General features: G+C 47.8%; 1 protein-coding gene across 1 annotated transcript in view; it reads right to left on the bottom strand.

Moving 5' to 3' along the window:
• BCAS3 (BCAS3 microtubule associated cell migration factor) overlaps window positions 1-21,670 on the bottom strand; it is a 655,707-nt gene that overhangs the window by 537,021 nt on the left and 97,016 nt on the right. Inside the window, exons 9-11 of the mRNA XM_048519361.1 lie at window positions 19,043-19,117; window positions 16,778-16,856; window positions 5,319-5,395 (exon numbers count right to left, since the gene is read on the bottom strand). Of these exons, the coding sequence (XP_048375318.1) occupies window positions 5,319-5,395; window positions 16,778-16,856; window positions 19,043-19,117 (231 nt within the window). The remainder of the gene's footprint in view (window positions 1-5,318; window positions 5,396-16,777; window positions 16,857-19,042; window positions 19,118-21,670) is intronic.

The following is a 21,670-nucleotide window of genomic DNA, read 5'->3' as shown; positions in this document are numbered from 1 at the left end:
TCTGATATGCGCTAAGGGCAAGGAACGTGTTTCTGGAGTGTGGTGGCGCAGGGCAGAAGGAAGTGGGAGAACTTGGAAGGCCGGCGATTATACCCAACGACGGGAAATTCAGTGGTGATTCACCGCTGTTATCTGTCTAACATCGCAAATTGGCCCTTGAAAGTGGGCTGTTGAAGGCCACGAAAATCAGCTGAGCCTTTGAATGAAAGCTCTTGTACTAGGTCCAACACAACCACAGTGCTTCAATTAAGAATGTGCTTTTGAAAAAAAACCGTTCCAACACAAAGCGGTCGTTCATCAAGCGTCCGAAATTTTTACGATGATCTCATATTAAAAGCTGAAATCTTGCTGGATGAATCCATCCTAAGCTGATTAAATTTAGACACACCACTTATAGTTTTGGCACTGGGGCAGACATATGCAAAGACTTTCCAGTCCAACCATTCCGGAAATTTTTATTTCCTGCCTTTGGGTCGGACCCAGGCAGGTTTTTTGCTCAATCTGGCCCAATTCTCCTTCCTACTCCTTTCCCACCTCCGTTCGGTTTTCACACATGCAGGTCCGATGATCCCCAACATACCCTTTTTCGGCAGTCAAACAGGATTCCGCCCCCCCCCCCCCCACCGGCAAAAAAATCGGCCCAGAATCAGTCTTGTCACTTTTTGTGTGTGCTAGAACAGGGTTGGCCAACCTATGGTGCTCCAGATGTCCATGGACTACAATTCCCATCAGCCCCTGCCAGCATGGCCGATTGGGGCTGATGGGAACTGTAGTCCGTGAACATTTGGAGCGCCATAGGTTGGCCACCCCCGTGCTAGAATAAGCTTTTCCAATAAGAAATTTGTCCATGGACTACAATTCCCATCAGCCCCTGCCAGCATGGCCAATTGGGGCTGATGGGAACTGTAGTCCATGAACATCTGGAGCTGATGGGAACTGTAGTCCATGAACATCTGGAGCACCATAGGTTGGCCGCCCCCATGCTAGAATACGCTTTTCCAATAAGAAATTTGTCCATGGACTACAATTCCCATCAGCCCCTGCCAGCATGGCCAATTGGGACTGACGGGAACTGTAGTCCATGAACATCTGGAGCGCCATAGGCTGGCCACCCCCATGCTAGAATAAGCTTTTCCCATAAGAAATTTAAGAAACGTTCATCAAAGCAAAACACTTTTAAATACAATGAGCAGAACAATGTGTGACTTAAGTTGGGGGGCGGGGCGGGGCGGGGCGGGGCGGGGCGGGGTTGGCTACTCACTATGTCACTTCTGCCCCTCCCCAATGAACTCTGACCACTGACTGCTGCATTTTCTCCCGCCCCCATGCTCCTGAGCACCATCATCAATAACCTTTATTAGGCATACAGAATAAAAAAATAATAAAGCAGAGGTGATGCAGAGGGTAAATATTACACAGGTCATGTTCCCTTCTGTTTTCCTTGATTCCATACAGCAGTGATGGCGAACCTATGGCACGGGTGCCAGAGGTGGCACTCAGAGCCCTCTCTGTGGGCATGCGCAAACAGAGTGTCCCCCCCACACACACATTTAGGTTAGTCTGGGTCGCTGGGCTCGATTATTAGCATTAAACCTAAGACCTAGTTTTGGGGAAGAAGTGTAGGTAACCTTGTTAAGCGCTGTTAAACTAAAGCGCGATCCTTTACCTGGGAGTAAGCTTGGTTGCTGGAAATGAGGCTTGCTTCTGAGTAAACCCTCCTAGGGTCATGATTCACCGGTTGGAAGAGTTGCACGGTTGCTTCAAAGCAAAGCCACCGACTACCACCAAGCTTACTCCTGAGTAACGCACGCCTCGGAGCCAACCGTTTTTTTCTAAACTAAAACCTCAGTATTCAGGTTAAATTGCCGGGTTGGCACTTTGCGATAAATAAGTGGGTTCTGGGTTGCAATTTGGGCACTCGGTCTCGAAAAGGCTCGCCATCGCTGCCATACAGCAATCACTTGCAGGAGAAATTTAGCAGCCTTTTCCAGTATCTCCTGTTTTTGTGCTGAGCACACACATTCAACCGGTATTCGTCGTGCTTGAAATCAGTTCACGAAACCTGTGCAGGAAAATCAGGGGGGCGGGAAAGGCGCTGCAGAGTCTGATTTCACATGGATCCAATCAATCAATCAATCGTGGCCCCCACGCAAGACCCGTCCAGCGAGCTCCCAAATCAAGGCTGGTCGCAGACTCCTGGAGCTGAGGAGGCCACGTTTGTGGGACGACACTGACCCCTGTTGGGAACATTCAGATTGCTCCACAAAGTTATTTCTGATCTTTTAAAGCAAGGGTCTTCAAACTATGGCCCTCCAGATGTTCATGGACTACAATTCCCATCAGCCCCTGCCAGCATGGCCAAGTGGCAGGGCTGATGGGAATTGCAGTTCATGAACATCTGGGGGGCCACAGTTTGAAGACCCCTGTTTTAAAGCAAACGGGCTGCTGCTCCCTGTTTTACAACATGCAGACGCACATGCAGAATGTTGCAATGCAAAGATCCACTACATTGAAAGCTATTTTCCCCGTCCAGTTTTCAGCAAACTCGGCAACAGCTTTCCTTTTAAGGAGGAAAAACTCTTTCTGAGCATAAGCTTGCATTTTAGCATCCTTCCAATGCCGAGGGACAGGGGCGAGAATCAAACAAATACACACCAAGGAGGCTGGCTGTGTTAACCCTAGTCAAATGGCCGGAAGAGTTCTTGTCTAACATCTGGGTGCAAGATAGACGCACACACAGATTCTGCTTACCAAAGCAAAGCCGGCACTTCCATCTCCCATGTTCTCAGACCCAGCGGCTCGCTTGGTACCCCCGTGGCTGCCCTGATCCAGGTGACTGCAGTAATCATGGTATTGTCGAAGGCGTTCACGGTCGGAATCACTGGGGTGTTGTGTGGTTTCCGGGCTGTATGCCCGTGTTCTAGTAGCAATGCCATACAGCCCAGAAACCAGTGGTAGGATCCAAAAATTTTAGTAACAGGTTCCCAGGGTGGTGGGATTCAAACTGTGGCGTAGCGCCAATGGGACTGGGCGGGGCATGACGGGGGCGTGGGCAGGCATTCTGGGGGCGGGGCATTCCTGGGCGGGGCTGTGGCGAGGACGCAGCCACTGTGCCGGTCCTTGGGTGGGAAACAAATGCACGCAGGCGTAGGCTGCCACGCACGCCGGTGCACCTCCTGCTAGACTGCTTCAAGTTCTGAGTGCTACTGCTGAGAGGAGGAGCGTAACTAAGGCCAAAATCAAGTGGCAAAACCACCCATTAGTAACCCCCTCTCAGCACACACGAATAATTAGGAACCTACTCTCGGGAACGTGTGAGAACCTGCTGGATCCCACCTCTGCGGAAACCACATAACACCCCTGCAGTAATCATGCTTAAACAAGTATGAGGGTTCTCACCTCCCTTCGGGGACAGGCACTTATTTGTTCCCGTGATGGATAAGGCAGTAGAATGTCTCTTTTGGCCCCAACGTGCCCTCTCTGAGCCCCGGCTCCAAAACAGTGCCTGTGCAGTCACACCCACAGGCCTGCAGCTTGAAAGAACACATCGCCCCTGCAGTATGCATTCCCAGCAAGGCAATATGCCATACCATCAGAGGTGGGATCCAGCAGGTTCTCACAGGTTCCCGAGAGTAGGTTACTAACTATTTGTGTGTGCCGAGAGGGGGTTACTGATGGGTGATTTTGCCACGTGATTTTGGCCTCAGTTATGCCCCTCCTCTCAGAAGTAGCGCGCAGAACTTGAAGCAGTCTAGCAGGAGGTGCATCAGCTGCATGCGTGGCAGGTACCTCAAGGCGCCTGCGCTGCGATTCCGCTTTCCCGCCCAAGGACTGGTGCAGCGGCTGCGTCCTTGCCACAGCCCCGCCCCTGGAATGCCCGGTCACGCCCCTGTCATGCCCCGCCCAGCCCCACTGCACCTTCACCAAAAACACGGCCTGCAACAGTTACCAACGAAAACTGAGGTTCCACTGTACATGTTTTCCTAGTCCCTTCATTCTCACGAGTCCAGAGCGGTAGGTCAGACTGAGAAGGACCGTCTGGTTCAGAATCATCCCAGGAAACCCACGGGTGATGAAGAATTTGTCATTAAAGCTCCCCAGTGACAATCCTGTCCTCAGAGTACAATCCTAAGCAGAGAACACGCTCCCGAAATGCCAGTAGCTATAACGCTGCTTAGCAGTGCACTGGCTGCTATCCCACCCAGGTACACGTGACGTTAAAGCTGCACCCGTGAGTTTCTTTTGTGCAAATTCTAAGCTAAATGAAACACAAAAAACTGTGCCAGGGTATAATAGAAATCTCACACCATTCAATGGGATTTGTTCCTGTGATACTCAGCCCAGTGTTTTCCAACCTTTTCGACATCACGGTCCCCTTGACCTCACTCTTCATATCTCACGGTACCCCTGCCATCCTCCCCCCACCTTCCCCTCCCAGTTCCCCTGCTTGCCACCCCCCACCTTCCCCTCCCAGGGTGAAGGGAAGCACGGGGGTAGGTGGGAAGGGGCTGCTGACCTTGCGGCAGGCCCTGCCCCCTGGGCCATCTCCACATCCTTGCTGGTGCTGGTGGGAGACACCACACAAATGAGGGGGGCGGGTAGCATTGCCATGGTACCCCTAAAACAGTGGTGGCAAACCTTTGGCACTCCAGATGTTATGGACTACAATTCCCACCAGTCCCTGGTAGCATTGCCGTGGTACCCCTAGAGCAGTGGTGGCAAACCTTTGGCACTCCAGATGTTATGGACTACAATTCCCACCAGTCCCTGGTAGCATTGCCGTGGTACCCCTAGAACAGTGGTGGCAAACCTTTGGCACTCCAGATGTTATGGACTACAATTCCCACCAGTCCCTGGTAGCATTGCCGTGGTACCCCTAGAGCAGTGGTGGCAAACCTTTGGCACTCCAGATGTTATGGACTACAATTCCCACCAGTCCCTGGTAGCATTGCCGTGGTACCCCTAGAGCAGTGGTGGCAAACCTTTGGCACTCCAGATGTTATGGACTACAATTCCCACCAGTCCCTGCCAGCATGGCCAATTGGCCATGCTGGCAGGGGCTGATGGGAATTGTAGTCCATAACATCTGGAGTGCCAAAGGTTCGCCACCATGGCCCTAGAACATGCTCACGGCACCCCAGGGTACCACGGAACCCTGGTTGGGAAGGAACCCTGACTCAGCCCATTACAACCACTTGCAAATCCAACAATGTGCAACAGGTAGCAGCAGCATTCGGTTTCTAAAGCAGTCAGCAACCAGTTCACACACCGTTCAGAGGAGAAAGAGGCCAGGAGACACAAACCCGCAGAATACTTACTCGTAACAAAAAACTTTTTGGTGAAGGTGCAGCTGTCGAAGGCAGCGATTTTCTCCTGCAAGACCACGACGAGGATCCTGGAACAGAAAACAAAAGAGGCTTATGGGAACGACTCGACGCCAGGATGGAAGGCACAGGGAGTCAGAAGCAGAGCCCAGTGAGACTCCACCACATACTGAGACAGAAGAAGAAGAAGAAGAAGAAGAAGAAGAAGAAGAAGAAGAAGAAGAAGAAGAAGAAGAAGAAGAAGAAGAGAAGAAGAAGAAGAAGAAGAGAAGGAGGAAGAAGAAGAAGGAGAAGAAGAAGAAAAGAAGAAGGAAAGGAAGCAGAAGAAGAAGAAGAAGAAGAAAGGCACAGAAGGAAGAAGAAGAAGAAGAAGGCTAGGCGAGGAGGAGGAGGAGGGAGGGAGGGAGGAGAGGAGGGAGGAGGAGGGAGGAGGAGGAGGAGTTTGATTTATATCCCCCTTTCTCTCCTGCAGGAGACTCAAAGGAGGCTGACAATCTCCTTGCCCTTCCCCCCCTCGGCCACAACAAACACCCTGTGAGGTAGGTGGAGACTGAGAGAGCTCTAGAAGCCGAACTGTGACTAGCCCAAGGTCCACCCAGCTGGGCGGTGTGTGGGAGTGCACAGGCTAATCTGAATTCCCCAGATCACGCCTCCACACTTGTGCCTACTGTAGGGCGCAAGTATGAAGCCGGCGGAGAATCAAACCCGGTTGGAAGAGCCTGGAGTCCTCCCAGAATTACAACTTATCTCCAGACTACAGAAATCAGTTCTCCGGGGGGGGGGGGGGGGCCCATCTGGAGGGTAGACTCTATGGTATCACATCCCTGATGAGCACCTCTGACCCCAAACTTCCCAAATATCCACAAATTTCCCAGAGCAGAACTGGCAAGCCTACGAGGCACATTTTTCCCAACCACCAGTTCTCAAGGTGTATCTATGGCCAGTGGTGGGATCCAAACATTTTAGTAACAGGTTCCCTCGCCAGATCCTTCCTCAGCAAAGGGGGCAGAGGCGTACCTAGGCAAACCTGAGCCCTGGGCAAAACCTGAGTTGGATGCCCCCCCATGGGCAGCCACCCCACCACGACCCCAAAAAATGTTTTTGCACCAGGTCATTTCTAAATCATCATCACATTATAGAAAATGCCCCAACTCACAAATCTGAACACAGCAATGGTGAAACACACAGGTTCTTTGATAGAGAATTCGGTGAGATAAAAGGTGCGAAAGGCTACGAGAATCCATGAATTGCCAGTACCTGAAAGGGATTAACCCAGTTCAGTGGAGTTACATTGTTAGTCGCTTAATTAAGGGCTATATGGAACCTTTCACGCTCAAAGGCAGAAGGATGCTCTCCTCGGGGAGGCGAGGGCGTGGAGATGGGAGAGCGGACCCAATTAGCAACCCCCTCTCGGCACACACAAATAATTAGTAACCCACTCTCGGGAACTGGTGAGAACCTGCTGGATCCCACCTATGAGGTCACCCAGTAGGAATGTAGAAGACCCCACATGAGATGGACCGACTCTGTAGGAAGCCACGGTCCTCAGTCTGCAAGACGAGCAAGGCTGTTAATGATAGGATGCTTTGGAGGCCATTCGTTCATAGGGGTGCCATAAGTTTGAAGCGACTTCACAGTACGTAACATGCCTTTCGAAGAAAGGTCAGAAAAGGATCCTCTGTGGATTTATTCACCTGACAGAGTGGTATCCTCTTTAGAACAGGAATGCAAGTTTTGAAAGAACATGCCCTTTGCTTGGTCTGGCTTAGTCCTTCTCTTTGCTATGTATTCTTCTTCTTTTCATTCGAGTTTCCTGACATAAATGCAGCCTTACAAAATCGAAAGCAAAGGAAACAAAGCAAGCTATAACTAGAGGGGCAGCTGCAGTAGTAATAAGCAGGTCTCTCGCAGCGCCTTAAAAACTAACAATTTTTATTCTTACAATCCTTTGTGGTTTAGAGCCCTAGAGCTATCTAATAGGTCCTCACTAGGAAGAAACGAGGTTAGGAAGAAAAAAAAGGTAAACAGCAGGCCAAGAAATGCAGGAAATACTAGGTGAGACACAATGTAAAGTTCAAACATGATCAAGGACATACAGACAATACACACCATAGTAACTGACAAGTCTATGTTTTGCTGAACTTGGTCAACACCTGAAATGAGGAATTCCAGGATTTAATTTGTGCACAACAAAAGTCGTGAAAGTGAAAACCAGCATTTTTTTTTCTTCCAACCACACAGGTGATAGAGGGGCTTGAGAGCATGAAACACAGATTAAAAGGTTGTTTCAACATGGTGTGGTGGTTAAGAGCAGGTGGACTCTAATCTGGAGAACTGGGTTTGATTTGCCGCTCCTCCACTTGACTTTTACTTCGTGAACCAGATGTGTTTCCTCACTCCTACATTCCTGCTCGGTGGCCTTGGGCCAATCACAGTTCTCTCTGAACTCTCTCTGCCTTTAGATTCTGGCTGCAAATTCATTTTCTCTCGGACTGTAATTCCCTGGTCCACCGTCTGCTCTCTGACACCCATTCCAACCCCTGGTTTTCCATAACTGAAGAAAAAATGGCCTCTATTGGACTGTCAGTGGATTCACTTTGCCCCTTGTCCTATTCAGAAGCTTATAGGAAATTAAAAGGTCAACTATTGGATAGAGAGTTCTCTACCCTAATCACCGCAGCCAAGAAAATGTGTTCCCCCCTGTATATTTCTCTCCCATTTGTACGGGGCTACTTGGCACACTACCTGTATTGCTTAATAAACCCTGCTCAAAGGAGAGCCATAATGCTTGCCAGGTTTAATGTTATGCCTTCTGCCTTGTTGCATGGCAGATTTAATAAGCAAGAAAAGGCTAAAAGATTGTGCCCATGTAACAACGGCTCAGTTGAATCTCTGGCCCACCAATTACTTCACTGTCTCAGATTCAAGGAAATCAGATCCAAGTATGTGAATCTTACTCCTTTACATTTACCCCATCTCCCCGATTTAATTAGATTACACTACTTGTTGGACAACCCCGATCCTTCTCTCTGTATGATAGTGGCAGACTTTCTCCTGGAAATTACCAAACGCCAGTAGATTTCCTTCGACCTAACATTTATTTCCTGTTTTGAATATGCTTTTTAATCCGTTTTTTATTATTGTTGTACTGTTGTCTATGCCAATAAAGGCTTGCTTATAGGAACTCTCTCTGCCCCACCGACCTCACAAGGTGTCTGTTGTGGGGAGAGGAAGGGAAAGGAGATTGTAAGATATCCTGAGTCTTCTTACAGGAGAGAGAGGTGAGGTATCAGTCCAAACTATTTTGAGGGGAAAGCTATACCCATTCACCATCTGCAAATACCCCTTTAAAACCAAGTTTAAAAAAAAAAAACTACCTATATCTTCACAGTAGAAAGATGTGAGCACGTGTATGAGCTATCTGAGGAATTCTGTTCTCTTTCCTCTGCACAGAATGTTCTATTGTTAGATCAGATAGGAGCAAGCAGGATCCATTTTGAACAAGCTTGCCTCTCCTGTGATTTTCAGCAAAACATTTATATCTGGGCTGACGCGAAGCCAGCTTGTAAGAACTTAAGGGGAATTCGGAGCTTCGATCTGCCACAATATTTGCTCAGAAGTCTGCTCACACAAGTTGTTGTCACGAGATGTGGAAAGGGCTGCTAGAATGTAGGGGAATTATAAACGGAGGGAACTCAAAAAGCCCCCTCGTCCCTGCAGTCTTGAGTCCCTGCAGTGAGAAATTTCCAGGGGGGGGGGGAGTTTTAAAAAAATTTCAAGATGGAATCTCCAAATTCACCTTTGCATATCAAATAGGGTTACTCGCTCTGGGTTAAGAAATACCTGAAGATTTGGGGGGGTGGAACCCAGGAGAAAGAGGAGGAGGAGAAGGAGTTTGGATTGATATCCCCCCTTTCTCTCCTGTAAGGAGACTCAAAGGGGCTTACAATCTCCTTGCCCTTCCCCTACTCCCACAACAAACACCCTGTGAGGTGGGTGAGGCAGAGAGAGCTCTGAAGAACTGTGACTACCCCAAGGTCACCCAGCTGGCATGTGTTGGACAGCACAGGCTAATCTAGTTCCCCAGATAAGCCTCCACAGCTCAAGTGGCAGAGCGGGGAATCAAACCCGATTCCCCAGGTTAGAGTGCACCTGCTCTCAACCACAACACCACGCTGGGCAGCGTTTGGGCAGGGAACTCAACAGGGTGTAATACCACTGGAGGTTAATTGTAATAGTGGGAGATCTCTAGGTCTCCCATGGGGTTGGCTACCCATCATCAAATGCTTGGTACAAATAGCAGTGGGGGAAGTTACCTTCACGACCTAGCTCAGGATGGGGTTCCTGGGAGCATCTGGTTGGTCATTGCAGGTGAGGAAACACATTTCTGTCCTATTCTGGACCTTGGTCGGATCCTGCAGGGCGCTGAGATTAGCAGTAAAGCATAGAACAGTGATGGCGAACCTTTTCGAGACCGAGTGCCCAAACTGCAACCCCAAACCCACTTATTTATCTCACAGTGCCAACCCGGCAATTCAACCTGAATACTGAGGCTTTAGTTTAGAAAAAATGGTTGGCTCCGAGGCGTGTGTTACTTGGGAGTAAGCTTAGTGGCAGTCGGTGGCTTTGCTTTGAAGCAACCGTGCAACTCTTCCAACAGATGAATCACGACCCTAGGAGGGTTTACTCAGAAGCAAGCCCCATTGCCAGCAACCGAGCTTACTCCCAGGGAAAGGATCCCACTTTAGTTCTTCGCATGAAAATCAGTGGGGTTCAACAGTGCTTAGCAGGGTTACCTACACTGCTTCTCCAAAACTAGGTCTTAGGTTTAATGCTAATAATCAAGCCCAATGGCCCAGGCCAGCCTAGATGCGTGGGGGGGTGGGCGACTGTGCGCGTGCCCACCGAGAGGGCTCTGAGTGCCACCTCTGGCACCCGTGCCATAGGTTCGCCATCACTGGCATAGAAGCTGGTGTTCTCTGGGCTTGCTAAGGTGGAGGGAGGAATCCTATGTTGCCAAACTGCAAAAATAAAAAGAAACCATGCTCAGATTGTCCTTTTATACACCGAGTACATCCTCTGGGAACAAGGCAGGGTATAAATAGACAAATAGAATATATTGTCAAAGGTTTTCATGGCCAGACTCAACTGGTTGTTGTGGGCTTTCCGGGCTGTGTGGCCGTGGTCTGGCAAATCTTGTTCCTGACGTCTGTGATACACCTCTGAAGAGGCCAGCCACAGATGCAGGCGAAATGTTAGGAACAAGATCTACCAGACCACGGCCGCACAGCCCGGAATGCCTACAGAATATAACTCCTCTTCCCTTCACTGTTAGGGTACAAAATGGCAGACGTCCTTCCCTTCTTCATCCCCTGCAAGTGGGTAGAAAGCAGAGAAGAGGAGAAAGAGACAGACAGCAAGGAAGATGTAAAAGCCTCCACTGCTCTGAGCCTACATGGAGAGTGAAACAGATGCCTGCAGAGGTCCATAGGAACAAAGGGATGATTTGGACAATACAGTGCACCCTTTTGGAAAGCAATCCATTCTCATGCAAGCAATTGCACAGAACATCTCCTACAAATGGTGTTATTTTAGAGTGGATGATTAGATCAGGAGAGCACAGAGTTGTGGAAGGCTTAAGAAGAAGAAGAAGAAGGAGAAGGAGGAGAAGGAGAAGGAGGAGAAGAAGGAGAGTTTGGATTTATACCTCCCCCCCCCCTGTGAGGTGGGTGGGGCTGAGAGAGCTCAAACAACTGTGACTCACCCAAGGTCACCCAGCTGGCAGGTGTTGGAGATCACAAGCTAATCTGGTTCACCAGATAAGCCTCCCCAGCTCAAGTGGCAGAGCGGGGAATCAAACCCGGTTCCCCAGATTAGACTGCACCTACTCTTAACCACTACACCACACATGTTTGTATTCCTTCTATCTTCCCTCATCAGTTCGGTTTCCTGCATTTTCATGGCTTCTCTTTTGTGATTTTTGCAAGTCTGGGACCTAGAGCCATTTTCTTCAGTCATCACCAACTTTTCTCACAAGGCCAACATGCATGCATGTATCCAGACACACATCCAAGCCTGTAAACAGTCATTCTTCAACTCACCTATGATGAGTGAAAAATGCCTCCAGGCGACCAGACAGGAAAGCTTTCTGTGAACTGAGAAAAAGGGAGTTTTCTCTTCCTTCCCTTGGGTCTGACTATCTCACAGTGGACTAATAACTGTCCTGCGAAGTCTAAAGATAAATGTTTGTCTTTGAGGGCTACTTTACAAAGCCACCTTGTTATTTTTGCCTACAGACAAGAGCTACGTGCTCAGATGGCTTTACGCTGGAAGTCCCCGGCCACTTAAGAAATCTAAACTCCTGAATATTTTGTGAGATTTCTAAACAGGCTTTATACATGTCTGGACTGGGGGCAAAAACACCCAAATGCTGTTTCTATAGAGGTATAATCTCCAGCCTGAAATTGCCTTATGACTCATGTGGCTTTAAAGTATAGCTTGCAACAATTAAATTAAGCCCCTGGAAAGTATGCACAGCCCAAAATTGCCGTGCAATTAACATTCTGCATTCTCCCAGTAATGCCCAGCCATCTATGGCCTAGTTATAGAACAACAAAGGGGGAGAAGAGGGGGTTGATCCAGGTTTTAGGTTGAAAATAACCTGAAATCCCCCACTGCCCTGCACACCCAGATACCTTCTGAACTGTGAGAATCTGGCTGAGCATTTAGGCCATGGTTTCTAGCCTTACGCAACTCCATGATATTGCATTTAATTACGCAGATGCCAGGAGTTCAACTGTGTTTTCAAGGAAACGGTTGGGTAAATTTCCAAGAAAATCAGGAATTCACACCAGCGACTGCCAAAAAGGTAATCCACATTAAGCTTTGGCATAGAGGGGAGGGGGATGAAATAAACTGAGGGACAGCTGGTTCTCAACCTGGGGATCGGGACCCCTTTGGGGGTCGAACGACCCTTTCACAGGGGTCGCCTAAGACTCTCTGGAGTGTCCTCCATCTGTAAAATGGATAAATGTTAGGGTTGGGGGTCACCACAACATGAGGAGCAGTATTAAAGGGTCACGGCATTAGGAAGGTTGAGAACCACTGCTCTAGAGGTTTCACATCCCATGAGTCATTGCTCGCTATATCAAGGAAGTTGTAGAAGCCATTATTTTGGAAAAGGACTACAGAGACACAGATGGTTAGATGGTCTCCATGCTTTCTATATCAGTGGTTCTCAACCTGGGGGTCTGGACCCCTTTGGGGGTCGAATGACCCTTTCCCAGGGGTCTCCTAAAAATCTCTGCATCAGTGTTCTCCATCTGTAAAATGGATAAACGTTAGGGTTGGGGGTCACCACAACATGAGGAGCAGTATTAAAGGGTCATGGCATTAGGTAGGTTGAGAACCACTGCTCTAGAGGTTTCACATCCCATGAGTCATTGCTATATCAAGGAAGTTGTAGAAGCCATTATTTTGGAAAAGGACTACAGAGACACAGATGGTTAGATGGTCTCCATGCTTTCTAGATCAGTGGTTCTCAACCTGGGGGTCGGGACCCCTTTGGGGGTCGAACGACCCTTTCACAGGGGTCGCCTAAGACTCTCTGCATCAGTGTTCTCCATCTGTAAAATGGATAAACGTTAGGGTTGGGGGTCACCACAACATGAGGAACTGTATTAAAGGGTCGCGGCATTAGGAAGGTTGAGAACCACTGAGCGAAAAGGAATTGCTGGTGGTCTTACCTGCGTCACAAATAAACGTCCGTGTCACAGAAGCAGACTTCTTTGGCAATTGTGCCACAAGTCCAATGCAAAGTTCGAGACCGTTTCCCCTCAAATCCCTACTCTGTCATATGTGTTACCCGACACCGGGAGTAGCTGTGTTCACTGAAGCAATTTGTCTTGCGTTCAGTCTTTTGAATGTACGTACCAGAAAAAGCTCATTTTATTTATCAATCTATTTTGTTAGAACGTTTATACCCTGTCTTTCCTCGGGATTCAAGGAAACAGAATGATTATATACAAGGCTTATTTTGTTTTTTAAAGTAAACAATGCCAGTATTTATACCTAAAGTTGCATGGATTTCCACCAATATCGCCCCCCCCCCCCACACTTGGGAGAGCCCTCTAAAAGGTGACAAGACTCTGTATCAGTAAGTACGACTACAAAAGAAAGGGAGGTGGAAAGTCCCCATTGTTTACACCCGTAGCAGTGAACCTACGGCACTCCAGATGTTCCTGGACTACAATTCCCATCAGCCCCTGCCAGCATCGTCATAAACTTGGAATATGCTGCCACAGGAGATGGCCACTAACCTGGATAGCTTTAAAAGGGGCTTGGACAGATTTATGGAGAAGTTGATCTATGGCTACCAATCTTGGCCCTCCTTGATCTGAGACTGCAAATGCCTTAGCAGACCAGGTGCTCGGGAGCAGCAGCAGCAGAAGGCCATTGCTTTCACCTCCTGCATGTGAGCTCCCAAAGGCACCTGGTGGGCCACTGCGAGTAGCAGAGTGCTGGACTAGATGGACTCTGGTCTGATCCAGCAGGCTCTTTCTTATGTTCTTAAACTTTACTCTTTTTTCCTGTTTTGTAACTTTGGTTTACATACCTTTTCCGCATGTCTGTAAGCTATGCTCAGAATGTGGAATAGTGTAGTATAGCCAGATCTCATCAGATCAGAGAAGCTAAGCTGGATTGGTACTTGGAAGGGACACTCCCAAGGAAGACGATAATGGCAAACCACCTCTGCTTAGTTACTTGCTATAACTCGGCTGCAACTTGACTACACTTTACACACACAAGCTGTACTCAGATATACTTTTTTGCTACCTCCAGTTTAGCGTGTTTCCAATTATGTTTAAATGTAGCAGATGTTATAACTCCACACATTTAATGGCGCATTATGTGTGGACTTGGACTTACTCTTTCGTCAGCCAGCGGGGTTCAGTTAAAGAAAATCTGGCCCAGAGCTGTGTTTAAGTTTTTGCTCTGAACAAACTCCTTTTGAGGGAGCAGACAACAATCTCAGATAACTCGGCCTCTCACCTTGAGCAAACTTCAGAATATCTCTACCACCTAGCCTCGTGAATTATTGCAATAATGTCTTAGCATATCTAATATAAAGGCTAAAAATTCCCAATATTGCCACTGATGAAGCAGATCTTACTCTGTGACACAGGGAAGACCCGGAAGTCTCAATCTTTGGAACTTTGCACAGTCTCTGGACCTTCACATACAAGCCACAAGCAATAAAAAAAGCATCAGTCACAGACCAGAAAGGATTTGGGCCCTAGTTGATAGTTCCATGGGAATGTCAACCAATGCATGGCAGCTGTGAAAAAGGCAAACCTATGCTGGGATCATTAGGAAAGGAATTCAGATAAACCAAAGATTGTCATGCCCTTATATAAAGCAGTGGTGCTGCACTGCATTTGGAGTACTTGTGTCCAGTTCTGTCGCTGCATCTCAAAAAAAGGATATTGAGGAGATAGAAAAAGTGCAGAGAAGGGCAACAAGGATGATTGAGGGATCTGGAGCACATGAGGAGAGGCTGCAGCCGCTTTGGGACTCCTTTAGCCGGAGAGGAGACGCCTGGAGGGGGATATGATTGAAATCTAAAATTATGAATGGGGTAGAAAATGTTGACAGAGAGAAATTTTTCTCTCACAATACTAGAACCAGGAGCATTCATTGAAAAATGCTGGGGAAGAATTAGGACTAATAAAAGGAAACACTTCTTCACGCTAACGCAGATTGGTGTTTGGGAATATGCTGCCACAGGAGGTGATGGCCACTAACCTGATAGCTTTAAAAGGGCTTGGACAGATTTATGGAGGAGAAGTCGATTTATGGCTACCAATCTTGATCCTCCTTGATCTGAGATTGCAAAATGCCTTTAACAGACCAGGTGATCGAGCAACAGAAGACCATTGCCTCACATCTTGCATGTGAGTCTCTAAAGGCACCTGGTACTAACACCGCGCAGTAGCAGAGAGCGACCAGATGGACTCTGGTCTGATCCAGCTGGCTTGTTCTTATAAAGCCTTATGATAGGCCTGCCAGACCCGTGGCTGGCGTGCCTTCAAACTGGAAGATGCCAGCCACACCGATGGCAGGCTTAAACGCCAGAGGAAATGCTAATAAACACGCCAGTGGTGGAGCTCCCAGCAGGTTCGCACCACCGGGTGTTAAAATGGTCCTTGTATACAACCAGTTGTTAAATTATTTGAATCCCACCACTGAACTCGGCCACACAACCCAGAAAACTCACAACACCCTATTACAAATATAGATAGGTACATTTATCTATCATATAGACTTTTGATTCACCTGATTTTATTAAAGCAGGCTGAAATCTTGCTTTTGCCCCAAACTGAACAGCCTCCAGATAATCCAAACTCGCTGCAAACCTGCAAGTTAAATGATCTCACCCCGGGTTAGTTTTCGGATGTTAGACCACCAAGAAAGTCCAGGGTCGCTCTGCGGAGGCAGGCAAATGGCAAACCACCTCTGCTTGTCTCTTGCCAGCGTGGTATAATGGTTAAGAGCAGGTGCACACTAATCCGGAGAACCGGCTTGATTCTGCTCTGCCACTTGAGCTGTGGAAGGCTGCATTCTGGTGAACTAGATTCGCTTATCCACTCCAACACATGCCAGCTGGCACTGCCAGTCATGCTCCTTGAACTTCTTCAGCTCCACCTCACAAGGTGCTGTGGGGGTGTGAGAGGGAAAGGAGATTATAGCCTTTGAGTCTCCTTGCGGAGAGAAAGGGGATATAACCAACCTTCTTCTTCTTCTTCTTCTTCTTCTTCTTCTCTTCTTCTTCTTCTTCTTCTTCTTCTTCTTTCTCTTCTTCTCTTCTTCTTCTTCTTCTTCTTCTTCTCCTTGCCTCTCTACTGTGTCGTTCTTCTTCTTCTTCTTCTTCTTCTTCTTCTTCTTCTTCTTCTTCTTCTTCTTGCCACTCTACTGGGTCGCCACAAGTCCACAGATAAAATAAAATTTAAACTCTGCAATAAAGCAATGAATTTGTGCTGTTCGCTTTTCCGTGGCCGAAAAAATGATCATACTACTCCAAATGTTCGGTTCCACCTTTTTTTAAAAAAAAAAAAAAAAAACCTCACAGGGTTTAACAGGTTTTGAACCGAATTTGCATTTTTTTTTATTTACGGCTTGAGTATAACAGCCAGCTAAGGCAATGGTTTAGGACTGGAAAAAATTCATATACCTCCTCCCAAATCATGTTGACTTAGTAAATTGTTAACATAGCAGCCACTTCGGGATTAGAATTTAAAAAAATGTGCCAGTTTGTGGTTAAGAGATACTGTTCATCCTAAATGTTTGGCGTCTGGAAATGCTGCCTCTGTGTATGTTTCTGTGGTGCAAATCTATCCAGGAAGTAAGACGTGTACCCGCTGCCGTATCCAAATGACACAACCCCGCATACTTACACAGACTCTGAGTCAAATGAGTTCACGTCTGGCTTGGCTTCCAGATGGGAAGAAGCCCTGCGATGTGCGTCTCGTTCGTCTCAAGTTTAAAAACGCAGAAACGGGGTAAAAACATTACATGGCCACGCTCAGTGTTTGACAAACGGCCCAAGATGACATTCCAATCCGCCCTGTGCGTTTGTGTGACGCTTGTGTGCTGGAAAGGAGAGATGAACTGCCGATCGGCTTTAACTGAGCCATTGGTTGTGTTTGGGGCTCTGTGTGTTTTCATGGCTGCTTTGGAAGATGGTGACCTGAGTTTATTTTTTAAGCTGTTGGATGCTGGCTTGCTTACGTTGATTTTGAAATTGATTTTTTCAAATTGTGATATCCATTTGTTGATTGCTGTGTCAGTGGAGAGGCGGCATATAAATATTTTAAATAAATAAACCATGTGACACGGAGATCAGGGTTTGATGGGCTGGCTGTTCGTTCTTCAGTAAAGCCAACAGTTATTTCCTTCTCTTCATAAATAGCTCATTTACTTACCTTCTGGAGGATGGTAAGACTTACTTGTGTTTGAGGCATTTTTTGGACCAGGATACTGTGCTTAGTGAGTGTCGTCTTCTTCTTCTTCTTCTTCTTCTTCTTCTTCTTCTTCTTCTTCTTCTTCTTCTCCTCCTCCTCCTCCTCCTCCTCCTCCTCCTCCTCCTCCTCCTCCTCACGTTGGATGCTTGTCCTTTTGACTTACAAAAGCAGCAGCAGCGTAGTGGTTAAGAGCAGGTGCATTCTAATCTGGAGGAACCGGGTTTGATTCCCCGCTCTGCCGCTTGAGCTGTGGAGGCTTATCTGGGGAATTCAGATTATCCTGTGCACTCCCACACACATGCCGGGGCTGGGTGACCTTGGGCTAGTCACAGCTTTTCGAGCTTCCTCAGCCCCCATCCCCCCCAGGGTAGCTTGCTGTGAGGGGGGGAAGGGCAAGGATTGTAAGCCCCTTTGAGTCTCCTGCAGGAGAAAGGGGGATATATATCCAAACTCTCTTCTTCATCATCTCTTCTTTATATGTTGTCTTGTACATTGCTAAATGTCAGTGATTTGCTGATCTGTTTGTTTATTGCATACAGTACCCGGTGTCGTGAGGTTTTGTTTCTATGGCAGGGTATAACCATAATGGCTGACTCTTTGTTTAAACCCTGGCACACCCAACTGAAACAATCGGCTCCAGGTCTCTGTGAAAGGCCTCTACCTGGGACCTGGAGATCCATTGCCAAAATAGACCATATTGATGTAATACCAAAGGTTGATTCAGTATAAGCCAGGGTAGTTTTTTTCATGTGGCTTTAATTGTTCTGGATTGAAACTTTTGAAACTGTGATATTGTTATTCTCTGGGTATATTTTCATTCTCTGTAATTCTCTTTCGCTTAAATTGAGTTCCAAAGTTAGCCTACAGACCATGCTACTGGTGTGTGATATTCCCAGTGGCATGGTTTTCAAGTTTCAATAGCTTGGCACAATTTTGTGCCTGAATAAAAAAAAATATGCAACTAGACAGCCCAAAGGGGGAGGAGGAGCAGTGGCATAGTGGTTAAGAGCAGGTGCATTCCCAATCTGGAGGAACCGGTTTGATTCCCAGCCTGCCGCCTGAGCTGTGGAGGCTTTGGGACTCCAGATTGCCTGTGGCACCTCCCACACCCGCCAGCTGGGTGACCTTGGGCTAGTCACAGTTCTTTGGGGCTCCCTTCTAGCCCTACCTACCTTACAGGTGTTTGTTGTGAGGGGAAAGGAGCTGGAGGATTAAGTCTCTTTGGAGTCTCCTACAGGAGAGAAAGGAGGGATATAAATCCAACTCTTCTTCTTCTTAAAAAGATGGAAGAGAGACACAGGGACTTCACCTAAAAGTGAGGAATTGTGAGAAGAAACATTAAGAACATAAGAACATAAGAATCCAGCCTGCCGGACCAGACCAGAGTCCATCTAGTCCACAGCACTCTGCTATCAAGAGGGCCCACCAGGTGCCTTGGGAGCTCTACGTGCAGGATGTGGTGTTAAATGGCCTTCTGCTGCTGCTGCTGCTCCTGAGCACCTGGTCTGCTAAGGCATTTGCAATCTGAGATCAAGGAGGATCAAGATTGAGGAAAAGGACGCCGCAGATTTCCACCAATTCGTCACCTTGGTGAAAAGAACTAGGCCTCTGTATGCCCTGCTGTTATCAGTCCATTCTCTGTGTGAAGTGAATCTAGAGGACACCAGGATGCTCGGCCAAGCTCCTTATTAATCTGACTTGCAAACAGTTTGGCAACTTCTTTTGGCTCGTTCCTCAGCTGCTCTTGGATACCTGGTTTCAGGTGACACGTCCCTGTAGAGGAAAATGGATCCGACATCATGAGACCAAATATTGAGGCTAGATGTTTTTAAAAAGGAGACACTGTATTGTATCATTCAACAAATCTAACAAAAATAACTGCTACAAATGCTTAGAATTCTCAGACTGGGGTTGAGAATTTCCAGGCGGTAGGTAAAGATCTCTCGCTATTATCACTGATTTTCAGGCAACACAGATAAGTTCACCTGGGAAAAAAATGTCTGCTTTGGAAGAGGGACCTGGTTGTATTATATCCAGTGGTGGGATTCAAATAATTTAGCAACCGGTTGTTTACAAGCACCATTTGAATAACCGGTTCTACCGAAGTGGTGCGAACTGGCCGAATCCCACCACTGATTATATTCTCCATACTCTGCCTTCTTTCCCAAAATTCCAGGTATTTCACAACTCAGAGCTGGCAATTTTAACTCAGGACCTTTCCACACGGGCCAATAAACACGGTTTTAATCGGGGACGGGACCAGAGGTGGGATCCAGCAGGTTCTCACAGGTTCCCCGAGTAGGGTATCGCCACTGATTTTGTGTGCGTCGCAGAGGGGGTTACTAATTGGTGATTTTGCCACGTGATTTTGCCTTAGTTACTCTCCTCTCAGCAGTAGCCGCGCAGAACTTGAAGTGCCCAGGAGGTGCACCGGGCGCGGCGGCAGCCTGTGCTCGCGCGCGGTACCGCTTTCCCGCCCAAGGACTAGCGCAGCAGCGCGCCCTGGCCACAGCCCCACCCAAGAAAGCCCTGCCCCCAGGATGACCAGCCATGCCCCCATCGTATTCCAATTTCACAGTTTGGCGCTTACGCCACAGTTTGAATCCACCACCATGGGGAACCTGTTACTAAAATTCTGGATCCCACCACTGGGACCGCGACAATCCTCACCTCTGAATCGAAGTCTGACCATATTATTATTCCCGCTCCAACCCGTTTTAAATGAGAGCTGTGTTGTTTGCTTGGTTTTTTCGGAAGCCTGGATTGGAGCCGCCGCTGAGCTTAACGGGCCCCGCCAAGTATGCAGCCGCTGCTACTGATGCGTTCTATTGTTTCTCCCCCGCCTCTCCTGTAGCCATAAGAGCACCAAACATCCAGAGACGTCGGTATAATAAGTGGGGTCGGTTGTGGTCGCCGAAGCCGTCACAGCTGAGAGGGCCAGAGACTGCAAATGAACAGATACACCTTCGCGGCAGCGATCTCCCAGTCGCCATTCGCCAGCCTGAAGCCGCGGCGAAAGGGTCTCGGGTTCGCTTCCAAAGTTTAAGTGAAGGGCCCGGCTGCATCTGGGCCCAGAAGCGTTCCTCGTGATTTATCGGCCCATGAAAGGGCCTCAGACATACCAGATGCTGCATGAACAACTGCGGGATAATGGCCCCATTCCTCGGGCCGCCTGGTTCCACTATTACTTTCCTTTAACTCAAGACATAGTTCGCATACTGGGAACATCGCTTCAGGATTCAGTTCAGACGCAATACAAAACCGGCTTGATTAAATGCACTCTGTTAGTGGACGTCTGAATGCGGAATATTATGGTTAGCAAGGGTCTATCAAATCGGGATCTGAAACTTGAGACAGAAGCGAGGTTATTAAACGCAGTCTTCTCTGTAGTTTCCTGTAATGTAAAAATGAAGACATTCTAGTTTAAAACTCCCCCCCCCCCACACACACACCATTTGCCCCATAGGTAGAAACATGCAAGTACTGGCACGGCGTGAAATGAAGTCATTCATTTTGTGCAGACTCCATTTTGGCGTAGCTGGAAAACACATCCTTTTCCTTTGATTCTTCGCCCCTCCTATCAACAAGGCTCCTCTTTCAGTAATGGCGACGCTCTCTCTGAGCCGAGCCCTGAAGGGGAGGATAGTAAATAAAGAAATGTTATCAACTCACTAGGAAATGCTTTTGAAATGAGTTACGCAGGCTTTGTAGCATTAACATATTCAGAGAGTCGTAGCTTTTTTTTAATTTCCTAGCGTTTCCCCAGGCCTGATTCCTGATTTTGTGATTTTATTTGGTTAAAAGCGGAAAGGGCCTTTATCTAGCATCTCAGTGAGCTCCCCGCATCCTGACATTCAGACTCCTCTATCAATAAATTGCATGCGCTATCTCTCTTAAAACATTCCCCAATGAACTTCTGTTCCTGCGGGCTTCCTTCCCCAAACTGTCATCATTCAGAGATAAACGGAATGGACGATACAGAATCTTCTATGATACAGAATCTGGAAGATGTTGAATTTTTGATGGGGGAAGGTGTAAAGGATTCAATGGTGTTGATGAGCGGGTCAGCCACCTGGCCTTGACTACATTCCACAGCCCGGGCGATGGGCCAGCTTCTCCGGCGGAGACCTTATCTCTGCGAGGGAGATGAGACCTCCGTTCCCATGGGAATCCGGGAGGGGGGGATGGATGGGATGGTGATTATAACCTCAAAGCTTGGCGGAGATTCTATTCCTGCCATGCAATGAGCTTTAAGATGTCTGAATAAACGGTCTTTACACCCAAAAAAGCCTCATTTCTGCTTCTATGGAATTTCGATGCGGTGAA

This window comes from Sphaerodactylus townsendi, linkage group LG16 (genome assembly GCF_021028975.2).
Source record: "Sphaerodactylus townsendi isolate TG3544 linkage group LG16, MPM_Stown_v2.3, whole genome shotgun sequence".
Taxonomy (NCBI): Eukaryota; Metazoa; Chordata; class Lepidosauria; order Squamata; family Sphaerodactylidae; genus Sphaerodactylus; species Sphaerodactylus townsendi.
Note: the sequence above shows the minus strand (reverse complement) of the source record. Positions and strands in the feature narration are given on the sequence as shown.